At 46.5% G+C, this 18,848-nt stretch overlaps 1 protein-coding gene across 7 annotated transcripts in view; it reads left to right on the top strand.

The window, feature by feature from the left end:
- MTUS1 (microtubule associated scaffold protein 1) overlaps window positions 1-18,848 on the top strand; it is a 128,915-nt gene that overhangs the window by 107,255 nt on the left and 2,812 nt on the right. For 6 of the 7 annotated variants that reach the window (XM_045821866.1, XM_045821870.1, XM_045821869.1 and 3 more), the window contains 6 exons: window positions 11,157-11,371; window positions 12,153-12,258; window positions 13,330-13,403; window positions 13,558-13,653; window positions 16,041-16,157; window positions 18,701-18,798. In XM_045821866.1, coding sequence (XP_045677822.1) covers window positions 11,157-11,371; window positions 12,153-12,258; window positions 13,330-13,403; window positions 13,558-13,653; window positions 16,041-16,157; window positions 18,701-18,798 — 706 coding nt within the window. The remainder of the gene's footprint in view (window positions 1-11,156; window positions 11,372-12,152; window positions 12,259-13,329; window positions 13,404-13,557; window positions 13,654-16,040; window positions 16,158-18,700; window positions 18,799-18,848) is intronic. The other variant, XM_045821868.1, reaches the window with a different exon arrangement.

The following is an 18,848-nucleotide window of genomic DNA, read 5'->3' as shown; positions in this document are numbered from 1 at the left end:
AAATAAAGCGGAGGCCGTTAGCATCCCTCTCCCATTGGGTAATTCATGTTTGCCTTCTCCTTTAAAGTTGAGGAAAGGGTCCCGCCCCAGTAAGAACTGCAAAGATTAAAGAACAACTCACAAACTCAGGAGCACTGACCCCCAGTTGCAGTCTGCACTACTAACCCTCAGAACCTCCCTTGTCCCCTCTGTCGACTGACTTGCCCATTGTCCTGGCACGCGTTACCCCAGCGAGTGTCCTGCACGCCCAGACGAGCCCCGCTCACCTCCCGTGCAGCCTGCGTGCCTCTGCGGTGTGAGCCACGGCCTCTTCGTGGGCTGGCTTTCCATCTGCTTCTGCAAACGCTCTTCCAACCCCCCTGTCGGCTGTCTTAGAACAAACTGAGAGGCTCCCTTCGCTCCAGCGAGCCCTCGGTACTTCACGTCCATGTATTTGTTGTATCTCGTGTTTCTGTTGCCTTCGGATAGTAAACTCCTTAATTGCAGAGATTTGTTCCTGACTCCTATGAAACAAATGTATAATATGCTTTCTATTTTATGGGTACCTGATAAACATGTATGGGCATTCAAGGCTTTAAATTTTCTTTTTATTGAAAACCAGTGTATGGAAATTAAAATTTTCAAGTGAGAAGAGCTCATAGCTCCACTATCCTGACATACGCTTATTTTTATATATTCTTCTTGATTTGTATGAATACCTACAAGTTTGTACTGTTGATATTTTTTTAAGGTCTGATTTACATACCATGGAATGATTATACTTCCATCAGTTTTGACAAACACCCACCCGACCATAACCAACAACTTCCTTATGGTACAGAATATGTCTCTCATCCCAGGGACTCCCCTCACCCCCCTTTCCAGCAGACCCCTCCACCCACAGAAGCAAACACTGACCCACGTGCTGTCACCATAGGTTAGGTCTGTCTGTTATAGAATTTCGTATCAATGGGAGCATACAGCATGTTCTTTCTGTATCTGGCTGATTTCACCCAGCACAGTGTTTTTGTAAGCCATCCATGGTATTTTACATATACTCTGCTCTCGTTGATGGATGGCGGGCACCTTCCCATTTGGCCTCATGGTCATAGTCACTGTGGTCCCATTAAATGACGACGGGAAAGTCTGTGGATGTAACATCGTTTCGCTGACCCCTCAAACAGTGTTGCAGCGTAGAGAGGGCTTCATCGTCAGCTGTTTTCCCTGCCCTCCCCATGGCCTCCGCTGCGGCCTGCAAGGTGATGACTTCCCAGTGTACTGGTCTGGCGTCCCCAGCAGCGGGGAGCTGCCTCCAGGAGAGGCAGTGCTGGGTGCTCACACCTTCCTGACTCCCCAGCTCCTCGCTTCCCCTGCCCGCAGCTGTGTCTCCTCATTCCAACCTAGTCCTCAGAGTCTATTCGTCCTCTTCTGCGGTGGCACTTTTATTGACTTACCCCCCGAGCCAACGGCTGAGGTCAGATTCCTTTCCCTCCACCCTCCACAAGACGCCAGTCCGTGTTCTCCATCGGCTCAGACCCATCGCTCCTTAGTGTCCCGGCTGCTGCTGCTCTGACACGAGTGCCATTATTTCTGACCCGGAACCCCTCACAGTGGTCACCTAACAGGTCACCTTGTCTCTGGGCTCGCTTCTCTCCTGTCCACGTGCTGCCGGGACTCTCCTTACAGTCGATCTCACGCGTGTCCTCTGCCGGATGTTTTTAACAAACGCAAATGACTCCAATTTGACTTTGGGAAAAAGTCCGAACATCCTGGAGCCACCATGTAAGATGTGACCGTAACCTTCCCGTCCAACTTCATGATGCCTGCACGTTCATTTCCCTTTCTTCTCACTGGCTTTCTCCTCCCAGGGCCCTGCCTTAGGTTCATCTGTACCTACTCTGCATGCCTTGGGCACATGTTACCCTTGTTGCCTGAAATGCGCTCTCCTCTTTCCACTAACTTTGCCTCTCAAATCCCTTCTCATTACTCATTTTTCAAATCCTACCTAAAATATCTTGTCTTCAATTGAGTTTGGCCCAAATCTTTCAAGCAGGTTGATTAATTGTACCTTCTACTATGCCCTCCAGTTGTTCTTATATTCTTATAGTCCTCTTCTCACAGTCCAGAACCATGAGCTCTTCAAGGGCAAGGCCAGTGTCTCCTCTGCCTTGTGGCTCCGTAGCTAGTGCCTTGTGCCTGGCACTCAGTACTCAGTGAATGAATGGTTTTACTCGTGAAGGACAGTTGCTAGAGAGAACTGGTTTTACCCTTGTAATATGCCAATATCTGGTGGGTTTTGTGCACAAATGTTTTCCTATAAACTGTTTAAAAATAATGTCCCTGCTTTTAGGAATGAATAATAAACTAAGGTAAACTATAATCCTCTTAGAAACATTTTACTTTATGTCAGACAATCCCAGGTAATCAGGTCATGTTGGAAGTAGTGGCCCTTGGAATCGATTACAGGTCAGTTTCGGTTGACTGGTCTACCTCACAGCAAACACATCGCCTCTGAGAAAGGAAGTAACTCGGTTATTCTTCCTCCTTACAGAGTCATGCTGGTGCAACAGGGAACTGTAATTATGATACTTGGGGTTCCTATTTTTTATTAATGTTAATCATTGGAATCACATTTGCCATCTAAATTAATGACAAAAAGACTTCCCTATTTCCAGATTATTTTGAGCCATCACAATTAATCGCCAAATCATGTCTTTTTATATATTGGCCTTGATTGTTCATGTTTTATGATACAAATAAGATTTTTAACCCTTAAATCACTAACAATTCTTGGAATTAACATCATAATGATACAAAATACTAGTTGGTTTTTCCCTCCCTGCCTGTATAAAAATTCTGAGCTGGGGGAAGCGTTAACATTTATTGAGTCCCTACTCTTTCCTAACGTCGGTTGTTCAGCTCTTCAGTCTACTGGTTTGCATTTTATTAAAAACAAAGAAAAGAAATTGAAGCTTAAAGTTTAAGTAACTTTCCAGAGGTCAATAAATTAGAAAAGCTCAGCCCCTGGACGGGATCCCAGAATGACTAGACTATCACACTCCTATTAATCACAAAGGAAAGCATGGAGAAGCTATTGGAACAGTTGGAAAATCGTTTTATATAAACATTAGTTTGCACTAGTGACGAGTTTTGGGATCTTTTTTATGTGAGTCGAGAGTCCAAGAAGTCTTGTTAGATTAAAATATGTCTGTCATTACCTGCTGGGAAGAGGTAGCCTGGCTCTGCCAAAGGCAGCGCACATACATTGTCTAACCCCCCTCCACCGGCGTCTCTGGGCACGCGGCTGCCTCACACCTCGCGGAATGTGTCAGTTCTCCCTCCGTTCAGTTGTGCTTTTTCCAAGGCTGTGTCATCAAAGTAGTTTTAAAGCCCTTTACATGACTTGTGAGTTGCAGAACTGCAGAAGTGATTTTTTGAAGCTGGCTTTAATGAAACAGCCATTAATATCATGAAAACCAACTGCATGTGAAAAAGTAATCCTTTACTCATGAGATGATTGCGGATGGAGTTGATACCTCAGACTTAGCTCATTTTTTTTTCCCTGTCCATGTCGGTCTCTCCTAAATGTGGAGTTGGGCTGGCTGTATTTATAAGCAAAAGGCTGTACTCTCTTACCTGTACAGATGCATGATATTGCCGAGGGTAACCATTCAGAAAGCCCACTGAATCTTTTTCCTGGTCCTAACTTGTCCTTGTCTGGTTTCGATATGTTCAGTTTTTTCTGAGTTGCATGCTGTTTGTCTAGAACGGTGGTTCTCAAACTTCATTGCATAATAAAATACAGCTGGTTAAAAATGCAGATTCCTGGTTCTGACTCAGGTGGCTTGGAATGGAGTCCAGGAGTCTGCTTTTAATGATCAGACAGGTGATCCTGACGTAGGCGCGCCTTGACCTGCACTCGACGCCACACTAGCTGCATCCAGAACACACTTTACTTTGTTCGAAAAAGTACGTGAGAATCGAGAAACACAGAGTGTCAATAATAACCAGTTAGCTTTAACTGAACTGAGTCCATTCCTCTACACCAGCTTCCAAATTTTATGCATGTCAACATTTACCCTTTGAATCTTGCACTCTAAGAATGAATCAAAATCACTTTTTCTTAACATTAAATGTATCCTTTTGATTGAAGTGTGATTTCCTTAAAGTCTTCACTCATTTCCCTGAGGCCTGAGGCTCGGGCACCATGTCGGTTACTTAGCCAGGCCTTTGTGTCCAACACACTTTCAAGCCCAAATGTGTTCGCAGGTGCGGGGAGTGGTTGCTGTTGTGATTATGCGCACGTCTGTGTTGGCCGGGGAGGAAGCTGAGAGACACGAAGCCTTGCACTGGAGGAGAAGCAGCTGCCACCTCTGTTCTAAGATCTACTGCTTAGGCCGGATCCTCATCTCCCCTTCTTTGTGGGGACCAATCAGTATGGGGGAGCAGGAGGGAGGGGAAGATCCTTGTTACCTGCCTCATCTTGCAGTCTTTCTAGCTTTCACAAGAGAGTCAAGCCCTAACACCCTGAGGCATCCACTGTCTGTAGGAATTAACTTTTCTCTGACTGATCTCAAGTTGAGAAAAGAGCTGATCCAACATCCAGGTTCGGAACCTGCTTTGAAGAAGGCTGAGCAGACTGAGCCGAAGACCCAGTTCGGCCACTTCAGTTCCCTCTCTAGTAACATTAGATTTGATACAATACCTATGTTATTAACTGAAAATAGATCCTTCTGCTAACTTTGCGCTCACTTTCTAGTTCCTTAAGGTATAGAATTAGGGGTTTTATTTGGGATCTTTATTGCTATGAACTTCCCTCTTAGAAATGCTTTTGCTGCATCCCATAAGTTCTGGTATTTCTGTTTTTGTCTGTCTCAAGAAACTTTCTTATTTCCCCTTTAATTTCTCTTTTGAGCCATTGGTTCTTCAGGAGAGGGTCAAGTTCATGTGTTCGTGAGTTTTCCCGTTTTCTTCGTGTTATTAATTTCTAGTTTCTGGCTGTTGTGGCCAGAGAAGCTCCTTGGTGTGATTTCAGTCTTCTTGAATTTGCTGTGAATAGTTTTTCAACCCAACATATGGTCTATCCTAGAAAATGTTCCATGTGTACGTAAGAATGTGTACTCTGCCGCTGTTGGATGGGATGTTTCATTATGTCTGCCAGATCGTTCAAATCTGCCGTTTCCTTGCTGGTTCTCTGGATGATCTATCCGTGGTTGAGAGTGCGGTATTAAAGTCACCAACTATTTTCCTATTGCTGTTTATTTTTCCTTTTAGCTCTGTTGATTATCATATGACTTATTGTCATATGACTTGTAATAATAAATGTGAGGGCAGTTTGTAAAGGATGAACTGAGTTTAGGTTAGGTGCTGTTATTTACAGGAGAATTCGTTTGGTAGTGTAGTCATTTTGTAGAAGTAAATTTCTAGAAAGTTATGGTCGGTGAAAAGTTTTGAAATCACTTCCTGTCAATTCATAAAATTCCCAAAGGCAATCAGAAAGCCTTTTGTAACTAATTTTGAAATGTAGTCAAAGACCTTTTTCTACCACAGGTCTGCAAATTTCTTGGTTGCCTGAGAAAGTATTACCTTTTGGGACGCAAAAGCTGGGCTCTTAGGAGTGGATGGCCATTCCATAGACAGTCTGTGAAGACTCGTTCTACACGTATGAGACCTTTTCACTTTATCCTCACCGAACTGTAAGGGGAGTGGAGCAGGGGTATCTGTTCCCACCTTGCATACCAGGAAACTGGCCTGCAGGAAGTTGGAAATGACGGTCGTCACATTCTCTAGGTCCCTACCCTTTCCTTGTCCTTCTTTGTGTAGGCTACTGCCTCTCCACAAAGTAGCAATTTACTTCTTAAAAATAGCTTCTTGGTTACTTCATCCAGTTACACTTCTGTTTCCAAATTTAAACACTAAAATTCCGCTTAAGAGAGTAACCAACATAGTCACTGGCTCTGGAAGTGTTGAGAAATGTTCACTCTACTAGGGTAGAAGGTAGCATCTCCATGCATGATCCTAGGGCAGGGGTACAGGAGAAGTAAGATCAACGTTGTGTAAGATGTTACTATTTGGGGAAGATAGGGGAAGAGCATGCACGAACTCTCTGTACTCTCCTTGTATCTTTTCTGTAAATCTGAAATTATTCCACAGTTAAAAGTTTAAATAACACCAAACTATGTTTGCCCTAAGACTGCATACTATTGAAGAAAAGAGTGAAATGGACCAGAACTGAAAGCAGGTGTCTGACTTCCCAGGTGGCCAGAGAGAGGTTGAGCGAGGGACCCAGAGCAGGCCAGCGGAGCTGGCCACAGGCGCTGGTCCCCCTCACAGATGGGGCAGGGCAGGGGGTTCTCTGCTCAAGGAGGGCTGGCACCCCCAGCTGGCCTGGGGGGTGCATCTAAGGCACGTGGGTGTGTACAGTTGGGAGATGAAGTCATCTTCTTTTCCTGCTTGTCTTTTCTCTGTGTCACAGTCTCTTATACAGCATCACAACAATTTGCAGGATTTTCTGTGTGACCTCACCTCCCCGGTTTTATTTTTCCTTTTCTTTTTTATATTTTCTGTCCAAGTTAGATAAAACCACCCAGAAGTTGGGAGCATTCTAGTGCATGCAATGTCAAGAACAATGGTGGTGGAAAGTGAAGATTTGATGTGATGCATGCTATAGCGCCCAATTGTGTGTGTGTGTGTGTGTGTTTGTGTGTGCTTTGAGTACTTGACAAGCAGTGTGTCTTTTTGACTCTCACATCCTGTCATGGGGTCCCAAGCATGTCTCTCAGGACTCTTCAGACATTTGAACTGGTAGACTTTTTGCAAGGCTACTAATAATAACAGCAACATTTATTGCACGCTGACTCCGGTTAGGCACTGGGCCAAGTACTTTGCGTGCATTATTTTATGGAATCCCACAAGGAAGGCAATAAAATATTCTCTTCATTAAAAAAATGAGGAGACGCAGGCTTAGAAAGCTTCAGTAGTATGTTCAGGTAAAGGGTGGGGCTGACACTAGAATCTAAGACTTCTAGCTCTTTTCTATTAAGACATTTATTTATATTCTCAACAATGAAAATATTTGTGGTGGTCTCATGGGGAGGCATGCTACTCGGATATAAAAATTAAGAAATTTCTGTATTATTTCTAAAGAATACTAGCAGTGTAGGACCATGGCCATCTAATGGCTTTCTCAGCAGACAGTGCATTTATCAGCCACCACAGGGACGTTCGTCTCTACAAGATGGAAATAATGAAAACCTGACCTCCCACTCTCGAGAAAGCCTGCCAGGACCAATTAGGTAATAGCTCCATTTCCTCTCCTTGGGGATTACTGCTAAAGGACCTGGGATAAATCCAAGTCTGTTTTTCCAGTTCTGTTTTTCAGGGGTTATATTTGACTCTGCCATTGGCCTTTAAAGCTAGATAAATAACTCCCAAGGAGTTATTTGAAAAGGAAAAGGATCAAGCATTCCACCACTTCTTCTGAAATCTCTGTTCCTTCTTCACGTGTCGATGTTTCAGGCTGTCGGGGAGTGTCCCTAGGTTTTTCCTCTTTAGTTGCTGGCCTGGAACTCTCAGGCCTGGGTTACCCCAGAGGGGAGGTGTTGGTTTCTAATCTATAACGTGGCCTTGTGTTTTAGGGCTAATCTTGCAAATGAGTGGGCTCCTTTTTTTCTCCCTGAACACCGTATCTCTCACTTTAAGACAGACCGCAGGAGAGGGCTTTCCCAGCGTGTGTGCAGGAGCCGCAGTCCCTCACTCGTACAGACAGCCGTCTTTGGGTGCCCTTAGTCAGACCGGCTTCCAAAAATCGCCGAATGGAATGATTTCAAAAGCCGGAACAGAAGGACTTTGTACTGGGTGGACTTTGTATTTATGCAGTAACTTCTTGAAAACAGTGTCACCTAACAGCAGGGGAAAACTCCTTGCTTATTACTGAGTCGAAATTCGGAAAGATTTTACGCTTGGTTTTGGCTTTGTCGGGTGTCTGACTGATTGACTGAAAGCGAGCGGGACTCTGGAGAGGAAGAGGTGAGACGGAGAGCGAGAGCGAGGAGCAGAAGTGACGTTAGAAATCTCTCCTAAACTGTGGCAAGTGCAAGGGAAAGTCCATGATAGAAACATGGGGTGACGCCCCCCTCACCCCCCACAGAGTGCGTCCAGCTGACAGGAACACTCTGAGGGCCCTTGAGAAATGTTCATGTGTGTCCTATAAAAAAGTATTTCATTAGCCTTTATGCCAAATAAATATTTCCTCCGGAGCCACTTCATTCCAAGTAAAGCCCTCTGTGCGAGTGGCCCCTTCGGCCCAGCTGCTCTCTGCGCAGCAGCAGGGTGGCAAACAGGGCAGAGGCCCCCGCATGGCTGCAGTCTGATGTCACCGCTGGGGCTGGCCTGCACACTGGGCTCGTTCCAGCGGCAGTAAAGCACCCGCTCCCCATCTGGCCCTCCCCTCCCATCTGTGTGTCTGTCCTCCCTTCACCCCGCTCACGGTGGCCAGCTTCCACGTTTTTGTGCACTTACACATCTCCAGTTCTGATCCGTGCATTTGGATGGGCTGGGATCATGTCATTCCTTTTTTCTTTTCTTTTTTCTTTGTCCTCCTGATATCTGGACTTCCAAGGGAATTAAGCAAACAGTGTGTGAAAGCAGCATTTTTTTTTTCTGACTAGAAAGCTGTTTGATACCCTTATGGACTGCTTGCGAAATACTTTTCTGCGGCCTGCTTCCCCGCGGAGTCCTAACAGAGGGCGCACACACAGAGGCCTGCGGCCCGGCGTCTCGCTCATGCACGTTGCAGAGCGAGGTGGCAGAACTGAAGGTTGTGTGGGCTCGTTTGACTCACACTGGCCTCCTTGAGTCCTTTTTTTCTCCCTTGATAAGTACTCAGTGCCACAAAAGGAAAAGTGAATGTGAAGAAGGTGTTCTGTGGTGACCGATGTAGTCATCTTTTACGAAATTGTTTTAAAGAAAAAAAATAATTCCCAGAGTTCCATCCCAAAGGACTGACTTGTCAGTGAGGTTCCATGCAATGGCCTCTGCAGCCTGGCCTCCCTCTGCCCTTTGGGCCTTCCCCTACATGCATAGCAGCGCAGTGGCCAGCAGACGGAAGCAATGCCCGTGTCCACAGAGGGATGGCAGGACAAGCAAAATGACCCATACCCACAGGAGACTGTCACCCAGCTCCAAACAGGTCAGGAAACTCTGGCACCTGAACACTGAAGACACTATGGTAAGGGAAGTAGGCCAGTCACAGGTGGACAAATATTACACTGTTCCTCGTACACGACATAACGTAGAGCAGTCACGTGCATGGAGACAGAACGTGGGATGGTGGCTGTCTGTGCTGAGGGGAAGGGGCAGTGAGGGCTGATCGTTTCATTGGTTGGGAGTTTCAGTTTGCGGGAAGGTTCTGGAGATGGGTAGCAGTGATGGTTTCACCACAGTGTGAATTAAATTAGTGGCACAGAACTGCACACTTAAGAATGATTAAAATACTACATTTTGTTATGTATACTTTTTCCAAAAAAGTTTTTTAATGTTATTTTAAAAAATCTGCTGACCGAACCGTCTAGATCGCCCTAGTTGGATGTCAACCAGCTTGAGCGCCCTTCGCTGGGCCCTGCGGTGCTGCCCAGTGTCCCGCTCCCAGTCCGTGTGCGTTGTCTCCTCGGTTAGACAGGGAGCCTCCCAAGGAGAGGCTCCATCTCAGGTCTCAGCTCCTGGCACAAGGGGCAGCTGGTTGGGGTGGGAGGAACACGGACAGTCAGATTCCGAACCTCTCGCTGCATTCTGGTCTTCTATCACTTCCTGGCTACGGGCCCATGAGCAAGCTGTTTGTCGCCTCTGGTGGCTTCCCTGTGTGTATTTGCACTTAGAGAGACAGTCCCCCCGGGACTCCTGCGGGGCCTGGACGAGCTAACGCATAGGGAGCCCCGTGTGGTGCCAGTCATCGAGTAGTCATTTTTGTTTCTACCGTGAGTTCCTTTCCCCGTCAGTAAATGCTTGTGAGTTTGCTTGAATTGTAAGGGTTCTCTGTAGCAGACACTGGTTTTGTCATTACTGCAACATGGCCCTTTTACCTCTGAAGCAATACTGATATGGGAGAGTGGCTGGTTCTTCTACTGCCATGTGGCACATTCCCAAGACAGCAAGCCTGTGTCACAGCCTGGATTCATCCCAGGAGCCAGCCCATTCCACAGTACGTGGGTAGAATCATCATCGGCCTAAACTTTCCTTTCCTCTACCCTGAAACCATCTGGTTCCTTCCAAAACTCCTAAAATACATACTCCTCACTGAAAGAGAGGTAGGAACTACTTTCACAGACTCACCAGTCCCCATTTTATGTCATCCCACCTCCCTGTATTGAACATCAGTGCAAAGAGGCTGGGAAAGTCCAAAGTCAACCTTCCTGAGAAACAATAGAGATCTTTCAGGGCTTGGGATGGAACATGGGAGTGTGTGTGTGTGAGAGAGTTCTGCTGTGTAGCGCTGGCAACTCTGGTTTGGGTAGTGGTGAAGAGTGGTCTGATTTTATTTTAATAGTGTGTGTCAAATTACTTGGCCTTTTTAATATGGTAACCTTTCAATATATTATGATTTTTTATATGGTAACTTTTCAATATATTATGATGATGATATCTATATCATATTATGTAGCTTTTAAAATGTGTTTTTCCTGAAATTTTTATGCTCTGGTGATTCATTTTCAGTATAGTCTAATATTCTGAGTTTTTAAAAAATTGTTATATTTTTTGAAATAAATTGAAATCCGCTCAAATTAAGTACAAGGTTAACCCATGTGCTGCTTCTCTCTGATCTTCCCTGTTCCTTTGTGTCTTAGCAGCTTCTTACTGGTTGGCTGTCCCTAGAGACACCTGGCCAATCAGAGTCTCCTCTCTGTATAGCTCCTGCACTGATTGGTCACCACTTGAAAGGGTTACCTTGGCTTGGGAACCTGACTCTTGTTCTCAAGTACTTCTCGTACTGCTTGCTAGAGAGAGCCTTGTGGTGTGTTTTGCTGCCAGGACCCATTTCCCCTTGTTCCTTTTTTGTTTTTTTATTGTACTATTAGGTTTGATCATCAAAGAACTGAGACATCACAGCTATGTGTGAATGTTAGGAATTTAGGACATTTAACAAATCAAATGTGATCTTTTCCTTTTTGATCCATTTTCAGTCACCGCTTCAACCACCTGTGAGAAATTAGAAAAAGCCAGGGGTGAGTTGCAAATAGCTTATGAAGGGTTTGTCCAGAAGCTGAACCAGCAGCACCAGACCGATCTAACAGAGCTAGAGAATCGGCTTAAGGAGTTCTACACCGAGGAGTGTGAGAAGCTCCAGAACATTTATATTGAAGAAGCAGAGAAGTACAAGACTCAGCTGCAGGAGCAGGTCTGTGCTTTGGGGGCCTGAGCCTGTTCTGGGCTGTTTATTTCCATTTTAGTTACTCTTTGATGATCCACTTCCTTTTGTGAACTTCTCTTTGTTGAACATCCCTTGAAGAACTTTGCCTTTTACTTAAAAAAATGACAAGGGTTGTTTATTTATTTTTTTCTTGTGATTACAGCAGTGTACCAGTGTTGAGCAAAAAGGAAGGCAAAAGATAAAATTAAAAACAACCCGTTTTCTTATTGCCTAGAAATAATCCCTTTGCGCGCATCCTGATGATGTGCTGCTGAACCATTGGTGTGAATTTCTTCTTCTTGGTCAAAATGGTACTTATGTAATAACCCCTATTTTTTCACTTAATAATAATATACTATTAGCTGCTCTTTTCATTTCCATGTTCCCTTTTAAGATGGGTTTTTCACTTAGCGAATTTTTAGAGTGCCTCCTCATGCCGTGTGTTAGGGACTGAAGACACGTAGGCCAGCCTGGCAGGTGCAGAGCCTCTGGGTCCCGTCCCCAGGAAACACGTCCTCACTCCTTGTGACGGCCTCCGCCGTTGCCACCAGCGGGCCCTGGAGAGCTGGGTGCTGGTGATCCTGAGTGGGGACGGAGTGCAGACCTGGGAGTGGCAGATGCATGTGGGGTTGGTTTGCATGTGGTAGACCTTCAACTTGAAAGCAAGCTTGGATGTCAAGTTTCCTGATGTTGCTGCTTACTGTTCAACTTAGGGCTTTGGGTTTTGCTGGTAAACTGTTGTTTTATTGTGTGTTTTTTTTCCTTACAGTTTGACAACTTAAAAGCTGCCCATGAAACCTCGAAGTTGGAAATTGAAGCTAGCCACTCAGATGAAATACAATTACTGAAGAAGGTCTATGAAACCTCCCTTTCAGGCAAGAATGCTTTTTCCCATTTAAATGGAATGAGATCTGATGGAACAGCATGATGTGTTTTAAAAGGGAAATGATTCATAGCTTCCCCCTCCAGAGAACACCCCGTGGCATTCAGTGTGGAGTGTTTTGGTTTCTTTCTGCATTGTTCATTGTCGGCCGGTGTCCTTTCCCCTAAGGATGCAAGTAACAGTTTGTTACAAATGACAGCACATTAGGAAGTAGGCAAAATTTTAATGAAGGCCTTTTAGGAAAGTCGTGCTCCACCACCGTAGGTTCTGGGAAGCAGGGGTGCCGGTTTGTACCTTGGCCGGGGCATGGGATCCCTACTAAGCAGCCTTGCTCACCAACACACGCACACACCAAACCAACACTGCTGTAAAGAACAAGACGGCGCTTGTCGCATAAAGACAGACTCATTTTTATGACGTCATCACGATTGAAAGGGTGGACGTCGAAGGAAAAGAATAAGAAGCCATTTCTTGCAGCACATAGTTGGCCCTGGAGCTGGAATCGCTACACTAAACCCATTGTGTCCCACGGAGAAGCCTGTGGACGGGGGTGGGGCAGGGGCTGGTTGTGCAGCCCCGGGCAGGGCCTTTCCCATCGGAAAACAGAGTTTGTGGCGTGAAGTCCAAGATGACAACACGTAAAAGGGACTGGCCGAGGGCAGACATTTCGTAAACAGTGTTTTTCTTCCTTCCTGCGAGAAATGGGTTTATGTTTAGATTTCTGTTTGAAACATGCATTCATGAAATGCAAATGGGGAGCACAGGAGCTCCAGACTGGGCGTCTGCAGGCCAGGGGGTGAGGCCGCCCCCTGGAGGTCTGCCCCGTCTTCCCTACCTGCTCTTGGCCTCCGTGGGCCTTTGTGTTCGCAGTAATAAAGTGGGGATGTGTGTGCCTTACTCACCTCACAGGGCGAGTCTGAGAGCAGCTGAGTTTGAATAAAAGCATCATACAAATAAAAAATTAACAGTCCTATCGCTTCATCATCAACAATTACATCTCTGTGCTTTAACAACAGAATACAGTGATCTCATAGGATGTTAAAAAATACCACTTCTTTTCCAGAAATCAAGAAAAGCCATGAATTAGAAAAGAAGTCACTTGAGGATTTGCTTTCTGAGAAGCAGGAATCCCTAGAGGTGGGTAAATCTCAATCCCAAGAGAAAAAAAAAATCACTGGTCGTGAGGTGTGAGGTTTGTACAGTTTGGGCATGTTTCTGTGTGCACATTTTCCTATGTGTCTGGTGTCTGCTTGTTGACTTATGTTCCACATTTCACTTTTGTGTGTTTTAGAAACAAATCAGTGATCTGAAGAGTGAAAATGAGGCTTTGAATGAAAAGCTGAAGTCGGAAGAACAGAAAAGAATCTCAAGAGAGAAAGCGAATTCAGTAAGTTGTGCCTGACCCTCCATCACTGCTGAGCTCTCCTCCTCCGCGGCTACTTTGGGAAGCGGACTAACTAGTGTGCAGCGGCTGGAGAAACGGCCTGCACTCGGAATCCCTTTCATCCTTGCGGTGGTGTGCTCCTCAAACTGTGTTGAACGGCTTCTTTGTTTGGTGGTGTCTTTTTTAAATCCTAGAAACTGACGTGCAGCTGAAACCCAATATACATTGCAAGTGGTCTAATCTAATAGCTATAGGAAGACAAGAAAACTATTGGAGTCTTCACTTTTTTTCGCTCTGTTGAGATACCTTCTTAAATGTGTAAGTCAGTGGTCTTCAGTAGATGGGCAAAGCTGCGGGTTGGTCGCCAGGATCTAACCCCAGAACGTTTCTGTCGCTCCAAAGAACCCTGCACTCGCGCAGCCACCCCTGTTCCGCACAAAGCCCCAGCCCTGGACAGCCCCCAGACTACCATCCGTGTCTGTGGGTTTGCGTCTCTCGAACACTGCCTACATATGGAATCGTGCACGGGCGGCTTTTTGGGTCTGGCCTCCTCCATTTAGCGACGTTCACATGCATTGTAGCATGTATAGGTGCTTCGTGCCTCTCTTTTGGCTGAACAGCATTTCATTGTGTGGATCGTTCCTCACTTTTCAAAAGTACAGATTTCTCTTGGAAGCTCAATGTTCTCTTCTAACTCGCATCCTTCTTCCCCTGCCCCACCCCTTTGTCTGAGAAAAAAACCTTCCTGCTTATGCGTTGAGTACTTAACCATTCCACACCTCGGTGCCCTGAGCCAGCGGAAGCGAGGCTTTTTTGCCACTTAACATCTGTTGCCAGCTCACGAAGCACCTGCGTGGGGTCTCCCAGTGAGCTCTTCCGCTGACGGTCGCCGGGAGACCCCCGAGACATCTCACTACACTTAGATGAAGTCATACTCCATGGCACTTCAAAGCTATTTATTCTGGAAGATTCTTGGAAAAAAGAGTGGCTTCAAAAACAAATCTAGCCTTAACCTGCAGGAGGTAAACCTTCCTAATGGTTTGGGTTATAGATTTTCAAGAGCTTCCTGGGAAGGGAGAGGCTTTTGAAAAACTGAGGACACAGCCTGAGGGAAGCAGGAATGTCCCTGCCGCCCCGCTCTGGCCGGGCCTGCGAGGGTGTGGGGAAGAGGACACCTCGGAGAGTGGGAGAGTGGCCAGGGGTGGGGGGGCAGGGGCAGGGCAGTGTGGGAAGGAGTTACCATGCTTCCAGTGCTGTGGTTTTAAAAATTGAAAGAATCAGGGAAGCTGTTTCTTTTTTAAGAAAACAAGATAGGATCTGCTATCCTGAGGGTTTAAAAAAGCCACATGTAAAAGGATAGCAGCATATGAAATGCAGGACATGTCCGGGAGAACCCTGGGGTTCAGGTCGCTGCCCCAGCGCTCCCTGGCTCCAGTGCGTTCCCTGAGCCCGGCCTTTGAGCTGTGGCACTTGTCTCTCCTTCTGTGAGGTGAGGGGTGTGATGAAATCGTCCTCAAGGGCCCACTCTCCAATTCTCCCTAAGGATCGGCCCAGAGCATTGGCCCAGGAGGGTAGTTTTGATGATCTAAGCCACTGATTCTTGTCTCAGAAATTCTCTCGTTGAACATCTGATCAGTAGGTCTTCTGCTGTCTGTTTGCATCATACACTCTGGACATTTCACTTGAATTTCCACAATAAAGCAAGGAGTGGGGGAATCCACCCTGGAGTTGTGCTGCCCTTACGTAGTGTTTACTTTTGATAGACTTTCAGTGGTGCTTGTGCTTTATGCCGTGTAGGTGTTGGGATGTCACACAATGAAAGGTTAGGGTGTTACAGCTACCCTAGGAGGGTGGCCCGGCCAACACAGTCCCATCATAATAAAAATCCCAAAGGCGCAGGACATTGTCGTCATTTCGGTTGTTTTCCAGACCCCCCTACGTACGTGATGTCTTCTCGTTCCTGAGCAGCTACTGACTTTGGTGAAAGAGAACCATTGTTCCCTTTTCTGCCTCCAAACACAGTAATGGGCTTGGAATGGCCTGATTTCTAGTCCGAGTTCTGTTTTTTACTGTTGAGCGGTAGTTTTTCTCTTACGTCCAATAAGATATTCGGTGCTACTGTTTTTCCACATTAAGTTACTGATAAATGAATGAAATGCTTGCTTTCAAATATGAAATGTTTTATTTCATTATCACCAGTGACTTAGAGATTCAAGTTATCCTAACCCTTCCTTTTCCTCTTTTCTTTGAAACTGCTGTCAGAAGGGAGACGTTTCTCGCCACCTTGTCTGATGTCTAAGTCTAATCAAAGATTGTTCACATTAGGAACAGGAACTGTGTGGTTGTATTTAGTGATCAGTCAGAGCTATGTTCTGCTGCGTCTCTTCCAGAAGAACCCTCAGATCATGTATCTGGAGCAGGAGCTAGAGAGCCTGAAAGCTGTGCTGGAGATCAAGAACGAGAAGCTGCATCAGCAGGACGCGAAGCTGATGAAGATGGAGAAACTGGTGGGTTTCCTTCGTGGCCTCCCCAGAGAAACCGTGTCTGTGAGGCAGGCACTGGGCTCTGCGCTACAGCTGTGGGCTGGTTTGAACTGCTCCTGCAGGCTGTTCGAAAACTTTATGAATGGTCAAAGAGGGTTCATTTTCTTTTCTGTGATTGCTCAAGGCTCAGTCATTGCTGCCTTCGGGAACTCCCCCCCGCCCCAAGGAACAGGCAAAGCAGTATGGGGTCCTTATAAGGAAACCGCAACAGACAAATCAGGCTCCCGTTTCAGTGGTCGATGAAGCTTCACCTGCGTTGGAAGAATTTTTAAATAATGGAAAAGCAGTTACTTTAATGTATCACCAACTCTGGGCAGGTTTCGTATGCCCCAAACAGTTAGATTTGTGAGCAGTTTAATCTTGCTGTCTAAGTTCTTCATCCTGCTTCTTGGGAATTGGAATGTGATGAAAGAACTGTGCTTTATTAAAATCCGGTTGTACAAATCACACGCATTATGGAAAGTACGAATGGAGTCCAGTTTGCGGCGCCAGGACAGAGAACTGATGTCAGCCTGTGACAAGTGTATCTAGAACTCGGTGTTGGAGCAAGGGGCCCGGGGTTCCATGGGAGCCGAGGCCAGCCCCGGAGCACAGCTGCTCCAGCCAGAGGCGCGTCAGGTGGGCGAGGGCCTGGCCAGGCAGCCGGAGTGACCCCAGCCACTGCCAGGCTCTGCTGGGCTCTGCCCGCCGCCCTGCTCATCTCTTCTCCCAATTCTAAGCGGCTGATGTTTGAGTCATTGCCTCATTCACACCCAGCCCAGCCCCGGACAACAGGGAACATAGGTCACTCTTCGTTTGCTTTTTTTGTTTATTTGGGTTTTGGTGTCTGGTTTGCGTTTCTTCTGGAGACTACTGCCTCTACTGAGGGAGGTAAGGGCTAAGCTGCCATATGACTAGATGGGCACTCTGAATTACCAGGCAAGTCTGACTTTTAAGCAAGGAAAGGAATCCGTGGTTGGTTAATGGGCCCAACCTAGTACATTCACCTGTTCCTGCCAAAGGTTATTCTGCGCTGTGAAGCCTGGCAGTCAGCAACGACTCGGATGAGCCTGTTAATATTGATTTGTGGCCCCACGTGGCTTTCACGCCCCACAGTTTTTCCGACTGTCACGTGGCAGTAAGAACAGGCTCCGCTGTAAAATTACCAACACATTGTAATTTTTGTTGCTTCCTAAACGTTCCTGTGTCTTGCCATGGTGCAGAGTTGTCCCGATGCCAGGCAGCGCTGCACTGCGCAGGTGTGGAAGAACGGGTTGGGATGATGACAGGGAACCCCACGGTTCCCTCTTCATTTGCATGCTCCAGGTCTTTGTGGGAGATGAGACACTTGAAAGGCATGGAGGCTTTCTCAGCGTGAAAGCTTCAGCATGACGACTCTGCTGCCATCAGCCAGCCCCGTGTCATCAGCAGGCTAGGGTCCTCCTCTGTACCGTGAGGGCTGCACGGGAGACGGTTTTAAAGCCAGGTGCCGCCCCGTCTCTGACGGCAGGTTTCCCCCACTCATGTTTTACCTGGAATTCCTGTATAGTTACTGGAAATTCCCACGCCCAATTTTCCTCACACTCTAGTCTCATTTTTCAGAAAGGTATTTCACCTGACTTATCCTGAGCATTTTCTGGACAGTACAGTGAAGAATAACAGGATCCCAACTCAGAGCCATGATCAAAGTGGGTTAGTCGTAGAGGACAGCAGATGACACGGACTTAGAGTTAACAGAGCTGTGAGGTCGCCTTCTGAGCAAATAAAATCTTCCCTTTAGAAAGTGAGCCACGATGGAAGCCGCTGTTCATCACGTGAACTGATTAAATGTCTTCTGGGAGGTGATCCTTGAACCTCATGGCCGATCAATTTGTTTTCCCTGACATTTTAGCCTGGGCAGGCCCGCCAGAGAGCCGAGTGCCTTCAGTGGCATGGAGGAGGGAGGCTTTCTGGCCTGTCGTCCCCTCACCGGGTGCCCTGCAGAGCTTTGGGAACTGCGGCCTTGTGTGGCCACTGAGAGGGACACGCTGAGGAGGAACCAGGAGGCCACGTCCAAGGCCATGTTGAACATCGCCAGCAATTCGAATTGTTGGCCTTTTGAGTGTTCATCCAGTGTGGGGATTTTTAATTTTATTTTATATTTTGCAAAATGGACCCTAAGCAGCTCTGGTGCCCTTGATAAAGGCAGGGTTGTGTCTAGCTGCTGCTTTTGTTTTCCCACCTTGAACCTGAGAGGCACAGCCCAGGGGTTGCCCTGGTCAGGCAGCACACCAGTTCTCGGGGGGGGGGGGGGTGAGGGGGACTTCTACAGCGTGTGACCTGGAACAGCTCAGTCGCCCCTACCTGCTCTGTTCTGCTTTAGATTCTATGTTGCAGTGAGTCTGTGTATGGATATTTCAGTATACAATTAAACTTCCTTAATTAGATCTCTCCAAAGTGCACTCGTGTCAGGAAGGTGTCTTAGTAAACGAGGGGCTTCATTCATGTATTTTTAGTCCATAATCACTTGCATTCTTATTTACACCAAGGTGGACAACAACACGGCCCTGGTTGACAAACTGAAGCGATTTCAGCAGGAGAATGAGGAATTAAAAGCTCGGATAGACAAGCACATTGCAATTTCAAGGTAAATAGAAAAGGTCCTGTTCTTCTGATCTCCTCCCTTTCTCATGCATT

This window comes from Phyllostomus hastatus, unplaced genomic scaffold (assembly GCF_019186645.2).
Source record: "Phyllostomus hastatus isolate PE091 unplaced genomic scaffold, TTU_PhHast_1.1 phas_scaffold_46, whole genome shotgun sequence".
Lineage (NCBI taxonomy): Eukaryota > Metazoa > Chordata > Mammalia > Chiroptera > Phyllostomidae > Phyllostomus > Phyllostomus hastatus.
The sequence above is the reverse complement of the archived record's forward strand: the minus strand, read 5'-3'. Positions and strand labels throughout refer to the sequence as shown.